This window comes from Python bivittatus, unplaced genomic scaffold (assembly GCF_059951505.1).
Source record: "Python bivittatus isolate LINGU-HERP-01145 unplaced genomic scaffold, Pbiv_v1 ctg000340_np1212, whole genome shotgun sequence".
Classification (NCBI taxonomy): domain Eukaryota; kingdom Metazoa; phylum Chordata; class Lepidosauria; order Squamata; family Pythonidae; genus Python; species Python bivittatus.
In genome coordinates this window covers 17,971,746-17,980,325 of record NW_028277056.1, presented here as the reverse complement: position 1 = coordinate 17,980,325, position 8,580 = coordinate 17,971,746, and the positions used below count along the sequence as shown (strand labels likewise).

At 38.7% G+C, this 8,580-nt stretch overlaps 1 protein-coding gene across 3 annotated transcripts in view; it reads right to left on the bottom strand.

The window, feature by feature from the left end:
- Positions 1–1,527: 1,527 nt before the first annotated feature.
- Positions 1,528–8,580, bottom strand: part of CUL5 (cullin 5) — a 41,576-nt gene continuing 34,523 nt past the window's right edge. For 2 of the 3 annotated variants that reach the window (XM_025173016.2, XM_007437948.3), the window contains one exon: positions 3,479–7,417. In XM_025173016.2, coding sequence (XP_025028784.1) covers positions 7,223–7,417 — 195 coding nt within the window. In that variant the 3' untranslated portion in view covers positions 3,479–7,222. Of the gene's footprint in view, positions 1,701–3,478; positions 7,418–8,580 lie in introns of those variants that run through there. The other variant, XM_088140638.1, reaches the window with a different exon arrangement.

Genomic DNA, 8,580 nt, shown 5'->3' with positions numbered 1-8,580 from the left:
CGACGGCTGTCTTCGTCCAATCGCCTCCCTCCGAATCCACGGGCCCGAGGGTAGAGGGCGGGGCCACCGGGGAGAGTCACTATTGGAAGCGCGAGGGAAGGGGGCGGGCAGTAGAAGAGAGCGATTCTGTTGGAAGGGTCGGGAAGCGGTGACGTCCCTCTTTATCAAAGCACTGTAGAAGTAGGAAACTGAAGAGTAGTCTTCCTTCTTCGGACACCCTTCAGAAAAAGTAGACTACAGCTGCTATGATTACAAGAGACAATTTGGCCATATAGTTGGACTACATGGATAGTGTATGTCTCACACAGTGTTTTTCAAACTTGGCAACTTGAAGATGTAGGGACTTCAACTCCCAGAATTCCCCAGTGCCAGCGGAGATGAAGTCCACACATTTTCAAGTTGCCAAGTTTGAGAAACACTGGTCTAACAGATACGGAAGGCTCCAGGTGGAGAATAGCTGGTGAAGATCAATGCAGGATAAGATAGGGATGATTCACCCCCCCCACACACACACACACACATATCACACTCCTTGGTTCTTTCCCTACTGCTGAGTAAAAGTGTTGCCTCTAGTCCTGCCTTAGACACAAAACCAGCTGGGTAACCTTGAGCCACTCCCTCTCTCTCAGCCGCAGGAAGCAGCCAATGCCAAACCACTTCCAAAAACCTTACCAAGAAAACTGCAGGGACTTGTCCAGGTAATTGCCAGAAGTCAACACTAACTCCAAGGCACACAGACACACACACGAAAGTGCTCTCCGTCCCTCCTTGGGTTAGTGCAAGCCTGTCAGCATAAAATGTGGAGTTCCCATTGCCAATACTTAGCCCGAGCCTGGTGCATCTGCTTCACTCCCCTGCTGTGTAGAGAGCCGCATGGATGACCTTCAAGAAACTATGCAGCAAGGGATGCAGAAACATGTTTCAAGCCTAGGAAACAAAGAAAACATTAGGAAGAAACTCAGACTGTTAACCTCCTGTGGTATAAGAAGGAAGGAAGGGAAAACTCAGTCAGACTTCTGAGATTCTGTTACCATAGCCTACATCAGTGTTTTTCAGACTTGGCAACTTTAAGATGTGTGGACTGGCTGGGGAATTCTGGGAGTTGAAGTCCATACATCTTAAAGTTGCCAAGTTTGAAAAACACTGGCCTACGTCCATAGAGTAGAGTTCCCATCGTTCTTGAGGAGTCTGTTACCTTACTGGCCTGCCTTGAAGGGCTGATAAGCTGAATGGTGTTGTGTCATTTATTGGAGGCAATAACTTTGCACCCACAGGAAAAGCATTTACCAATCAGGGCCAGTGATGGACTTCTACTTGTCTTCTCTAAGCTGGCTTGTCTGCTCTTCTCCACACCCCAATTTGGCATCTCCCAAGTCAAAAGGAAATGAAGAAACCTGGTGGATACCAGGGCAGAAATAGCACCACAGAGGTTTGCATCACATTCTGAGCAAACACAGACAAGGTGATGTAATCTGCAGCACTATTCTGGATCCTTAAGTAATTTCCCACACACACACACACACACACACACACACGCACATATATTATTGTATATTTCAAAACAAGTCACATAACCTGAAATCAGTAGAGGATCAGCAAATGTCTCTCCTGTTGTTTCACATAAACCAATGGGATCCAACTTTAATCTTATGCATCTTTTGCTGACTTATGGCCTCTTCACAAAGTAAGTTTACAGCAGCCTGGATACCATAGCAGATTTCAGAAACAAAAGAATAATGAAACAACAGGGAAACTTCCCTGGATTCATTCTTTTTCTACATGTTTTCTACACATATTTTTATAACAGATACATTAAACTCTAGTATATAATCCACCAGAGTTTCAAACTTGATTGCCTAGACTCATAGTATACTGATAGCATAGAAGCATATTACAGGTTGTAAAAAAAGGATTGGGTAATAAAAGCACAATTCTTGGTATAAGAATTGCTTACAAAGGGCTTGAACTTGCATAAATATTATTTTAGCCAAATCAGAAAAAGACAATAAAGAAAAACTACAAAGATGAAGACTGTTTAAGGCATGATTAAACATAAATCACTTCCTCGTGTACATCATAGTACAATTCACCTCACTTAAGTCCAAGAGTTTGAGAAAATAGTTCAGTCAGTTTCTTTAGCCTCTGGTAGGAAACCTTACTGGGATGGTGGCTTTATCTGGCACTTAGATAACATAGTATGGATATGCTCAGTAAATGGTGTGTGTGTGTGTCTGTCAGTCTGTCTGTCAGTCTGTCTGTCTCCCTGCCTTTCCAGTATGGTGAACAAAGTAGCTATCAAACTGTAAAAAGAGGGGCTTTCACATACATAAAGAGACTACAGTGCTGCTACACATGGCCAGTCACGTATCATTCCCCCATCATTCCTATTAGCTTGACAGCTGCCTGCTTGCCTTCCTTCCTTTCTTCCTTCCTCTTTTTTTTTAGGCAAGTAGGCAGGCAGGTACATTTCTAAATACAGGCATGGGCTACAGTTGCTCACCATGTTTATTTTTTAAGGCTTGTGCTTGGACCTTGGGAAGCTAACAAGAACTGCCTGGCACTTTGTTTTGCACCATGCCAGGGTCCAATTACTTGAGTGATTAAAAAAAGAAATCCATGGCATAGGGAACAGGGAACCTGGCTGATTTCACAGTGAGTGCCTTGCATCTCTTTTTCAGACACAGGCATCCACACTATAATACAAAATAACTACCAAGTCTCCTTCAGGTTCAGCTCAGCTTCTAACAACTCAAATGGACACATCCATGCTGTTTTGTTTGTTTTTGCTGGTATAAAAGTGATTTGCCATTACTTGCTTTCAATATTTTGATTTCCCAGATGGTATCCCACCCAAGTAATTAGGGTGCGACACCATCTGACCCTGTTGAGCTCTCTAGTTGGGCACCATATTACAAAGTATGCTGAAAATTCCCTTCCGTTTGATAAGGGGTTTGCTGTTAGTTTGGGAAGAAGCTGATGCTTGGATTCTCCCAAAGAGCAGTTGTACCACATCTGAAGGACCTCTGAGAAAAGGCACATTTTAAGAAAGTCTGGTGAGGGTATGGTCACCTTTCTGAGTTTCAAAATCTACATTTTGTCTTCCATGTATTTCTAGTCAACCCAATTCTTCTATATGTTGGTTGGTTTTGCAAGAACCACTAAAACAAAAACTAGGTAACCATACTGTAATATAATTTTTTGCAAATCCAGTACACCTGTTTAATTTGTGGTTCAGTGTGAACCTAGAAAATTAGGTTGAGTCAGTCATTGTTTACTTAACCATGGTTTAGCATGTCATGCGAACATAATTATCATATTACTGCAGCATTAGCCAAGTAGGTCCCAGTCCTACAAGACATGGAAAGAGCTGAAGATGCCATATCCAGACCTTGGCTAATATATCCTTTTTAGCCAACGTTCACTGATGTGTGGTAGAATTATAAATCAAAGAAATCCTTGGAGCAAAAAAGTCATGATATTGTTTTTAGAATATTTTATATTACATTTTATTTGCATGAAAATAAATTATACAACTTAAAAAATAAAATCCAAAAATTAAGCAGTACATCAAAATAGTTCAGCCAGACTGCCATACAAGAAGAAACTGCTACCAGTCAAAATTGTACAGCATTATCTCATATGTAGTGGCATACATTCAAACTGTAAATTACCATATGTAGATAGATATTACAACCTCGGAAACTCAAGTTTGCGCTGCACTCCAGGCTACATATAGTCTATTAACAGAAATGCTCTTGAGTACTGTTTTATTTCACACATAGAACCTTGAATTTACAAACACAGCATTCCAGCTAGTTCCATGAAAATAATTTTGCACTCAAGATACCAAAATTTGTCCAGGAACCTATCAAAATTTCTCCCCTCTGTATTTTAAAATTTGTACCTTTCACAACAGATACTATAATGGAAATAAAATCCAAAGTGTTTGTTTACTCAGGTCATGTTACTTTTTTAAAAAATGGGGAGGGGGGAGAGAACCACAACTAAAACTTAAATTTAACTACACTATGTTCCAAGAAAAACAATAAATGAATAGGTAGTACACAAAGACATCAGGGGGATTAAGAAAAAAATGGAAGACTTCAAAATAGAGCATGAACCTCATTAGTTGTGACAAAGCATTTTATAAGTATGGTTAAAATCAATGCAACCCACATTATTTTTCATAGAATATTTTTCACATTTAGAATATTACTTAATGCAAACCACAGTGGCAATACTCGTGGCAACATTTTTTTCCAAGCAGCAGCACCTCTTTATTCTAGGTCTTTGGAGGGGGAAAAAAAAATCCAAAGCTAAAAAATCACCTTGAAAAGTGCCATATTGCAATGACTGATTATTCCATTTACTTTTATATGTGAACTTTTTCATATTTCTGCATATATTTTTAAGCCAGTAGAGTCTACCTTCTCGAATACATTAGCCTTAAGGGCATCTTGGTAGAAATGCCCAAACAAAAATGCTAAATGTGATGCCGCAGCTGTAAGAAAATTGCTGGTGTGAGTTTTGAATGTTTTACATGGCATGTATTCCAATGTGCATAAGTACTGAACTATGTTTATAGCGTACTGTTCATTCTATTTTCTGGGCCCTAAACCCACTTAAATTATGAATGAAATAGGTATAAAAGGTGAGACACAATTAGTACTCAATATTTTTAATGTAAATAAGGACAGACTTCCACTAGCAATGTCCAACGAGTCACATGAGTGCTCCTAAAATGCTTCCATATATGCCTGGGTGTCTAGCAATTTTCCGTTCAAAAAATAATCCCTTACACCACGCCAGTTCTCTCTGCTCCCAAGGGGCAGAAGGAAGTGCAGAGAGAGGTAATGCTGAAGAGCCATCTTAGTAAGCCAAAAGGAAGTCGTTTAGAGGTCAGACACAAAATTTAACTTTTAAAAGACTTGCCTTGCTAAGAAATGAAAAAGGAATCATTCTGAAAGTCAGACTGCTAGCATTTGGACATTACTAAATATGAGGTTAGGGCTGGTTTGATATTCAATGCCTCATGGCTACTCCCTTCACAGAAGTAACAGGAAGCATGTAAGTCAAAAAGACTCTATCAAAGAATTTTAGAAATATGTACATACTTTCTAAAAAAAAAATCTTTTGTCTTTTTCTACCCATTTCTAACTTTACTTCCGAATCAAATGCAAAGTTCTAGAAATCCTGTAGCATGTACAAAAGACTTCTGGTAAATCAATTTTAGTTTTCTTTCCTTTAACATATACTGAATGTTGGATAATATGTACAACTTTTTCTGACTCTTATTCACATTTTGAGATTGAAATTTAACAATCCTATGTTGAGTTTGCAGTGAACACTTTAAAAAATATTAATCTCTGTTCTACAAGTAATAAAAAATGCACATAAATACAGAAGATGAGACTTCAGGTCAGCACCCTGTTTTCATTCACTTGTTTTCTTATCCATGAATGTTGGCAGTTCTCCACTGCGTCAGAGCAGGGTTGTCTCAACCTAGCCCTAGAACATTCTTTGCAGTTGGTAGTTATACTCTGCGTGTGTGCATCAGTACAAGGTTTTGAGGCAGAATTCAAAGGTTAGTTTCTGCTGAAAATGAATTTTGGGGAGGGGATGAATTTTCCTTCCCCTGTGGTCATATCATGCACTCTTAAAATTTACTCAGGAAGATTGTACACAATGGGAGTACAGAGGACAAATCAGAAGATGATAATCTTACACCGTGAGCTGACTTCTATTTCCACTGGATTATACTCCTGGCACTGTCTGATATGTAAAATGTAGCCCCCTCCTAAATTCATTTGGCCCACAATTACAGTGTGTCTTGATCTTGCTTTTCTACCAGTCAGCAGCCATAGTCCAATGCTATTGCAGGTAACAACTGAAGGACAAGGGAACTCATATGCATTGCTAAACTTTCCATGGTAGTTTTGCAGAGGTGCTAGCAATATGGCACAATAGGAAATCACTTTAGAGAAGTTGAAAGGTTGGAGTCCTTTATTAGCATTTTAATCTGAAATTCTGTAATTTATTTGCCCTCCCCTCAATATAGCAAACTTTATTTCACAGCCTTAGTATGTGTTTCTTCACTTCAAATCTGAGGCAGATTTTTTTTAAAGGAAAAGAGAAAGGGGCCTTCAAGTAGGGGTGAGTTCTATACATTCCACTAAACTTATGGGGCTATGGTGCAACTGTTTTCAGTAGACTAAGTTGACAGCCTACGCTATTAATCAATCTCATCTGGTCTAATTGGACAAAAATTGCCTTCTTCCACGCTGTCTTGTTTTTTTCCAGAGTATAATTACATTTAAAAACATAACATTAGATATTTTCAAATAAATAATGAAAGGTATATATAAGGATTGTCAAAATGTTAATTTCTATTTTGAGGGAATTGTGTACTGGTTATGTTTAATGCATTTACATTTCTGCAAGCATACTAAAATAGTGAATGCTGGTATTAAATGTATAAACAAATACATTTAATATTTAATTTTGTTTCGCTACAAACAGATCCTTCCATGAAAACCACTGCTTAAAAGTGAACCTGTTTTTTAAAAAAGGGGGAGATTGAAGCAAACTATGTGACATATTTAATATATCTGTTAGAATCACTAGTGTCCCAGTATTTGAATCCAATTTTCATACTGAAGCACCTGTTTAAGCTAACAGATAAATATGTATCTACAGATGTGATGCATTTGTGTTTTGTTCAAATATTACACATGGGAAAGAGATCAAAAAGAGGACAGTATATTTAGGCAGTTGTTCCAAAACAGAAAGGGTGAAGTGCTATATCTAATCTATTTGCTTCTCTCTTTTTTTATCTGAAAATGAAAACTAGCAAGTTTTTCAGTGCATGAATATCTGAAAAAAAAAAATTGTGCAAGTTCTCTTAATATAAAAATCCCAGATCTGTTCTCTTCCAGGTGCAAATCAAATCCTAAAATTCTCACAATGGGCTCTCCATGAATGCAGTTTCCCCACAAAAACAGCATGCTGTTAAAAATGTGCACAAGATGAAGGGAACACCATCATGCTAACTGAAAAAAAAAAAAAGAGATTGACAAAACAAAGTCCTCTGGTAAGGTAAGGCAGGAATCTGAGTAAGTAATGCAGGTCAAACAAGTCCTTTTACAGCACAGTCTTCTTGTAGTTTTTCTGCCCAAACCACTTCCAATGCACATTTCTCGGCATTTTCCAGTAAATCCTTAGGCTATGCCATGTATATAAATGTATTGATATCAGATTCATCTCTTCTGATATATTTGTGTTCTATAAGCCATTCAATTTGCTCTTTTATCATTTTCTTCTGTGGCAAGAACATATTTTTTAATATCTCTACTAATTCAGTCTGAAGCTGAGCATTAGTAATTTTCTTCCGCATTTTCATTATTTGGATGATAGCCTCCTAAAGCAAGGGGGGAAAAAAGGAAGGAAAATGCACTTTGGATATAGTTGTCCAAGACAAGCAAAGTGGATCTAGCGAGCAAGTTAAAAAAGATACCATATACGCAATTGCACAAGCATCTACTTAGTTTAAACTAGAAGAGTTTGTTTTTGTAACTGGGAAGGTCCAACCAGCTTAGATAAAGGGACCCCCTATATATACACTTACCAGCATGGTTACATATGGGTTGTTTTTAGCAATACGGTTATCAGTCTGGGGGGAAAAAGCTGTAATCATACAGCTAAATGGACGTAGCGTAAACCTAACATGCATCCTTATGTCATACAAGACTACTTCTCTTATAACACTGGACTCTCATGAGGGAATGTAAAGGACATTTTTCGTTTGGTCTTACTAGCTAATCCAGTGCAGAAAGTAAGGAAGGTGACCTAGTTAAAGATATAGGCAGACTCTTTGGCCTAGGCAATGCAGCCTGCATATCTCCGTTAAGGCCATCTTCCCTGTCCTCTACACCTACATCCTTCTCCAATCTGGCACTCACTAAGCTAGGCTGTCTGGGAATTCTGGGAGCTGCAATCTCAACACACCTAGAAGGTGCCAACCTGAGGAAGGCTTAGCTAACCCCTGTAAGTATGGACAGCATTACATATGATCCAGCGTATGGACAAAACAGGATAGAAGGATTACAGAAAGGAAGCAAAGCACTCAGAGTTGTCAGTTGGACAGCCAAAGGCAAATGTTTCCTAAGTTACAGTTTGCAACATACAAAGTGATCTAGAATATCAATATGGCACCACAGAGCTAAATGCTACCAGTTACACACTGGTGACTGTCCGCTTGATGGCCAATATCACTCCTCTCCTAGACACGCATACACAGCCAGGGAACTTATATTTCAAGTCTTCTTTTATATTTACACATTTACATTTCTTTATATTTTAGACTCCCCCCCCCCATACCTGCCAATATTCTGAATCATGATTAATGCTCTGTATTTTGGCTTAGTGATTGGGAAGATAGGTAGGCTGTCCTCAGAACACTGAAAAGCCTTCCCCATCTGCTCCAGGGATTGGATACTTGCTTTCCAACATATTCCATGGGCTAAAAGAGTAAGATGCTTGCTTTCTATTATTATTAAAATGAAAGCAGAGGTTCTGCACTCG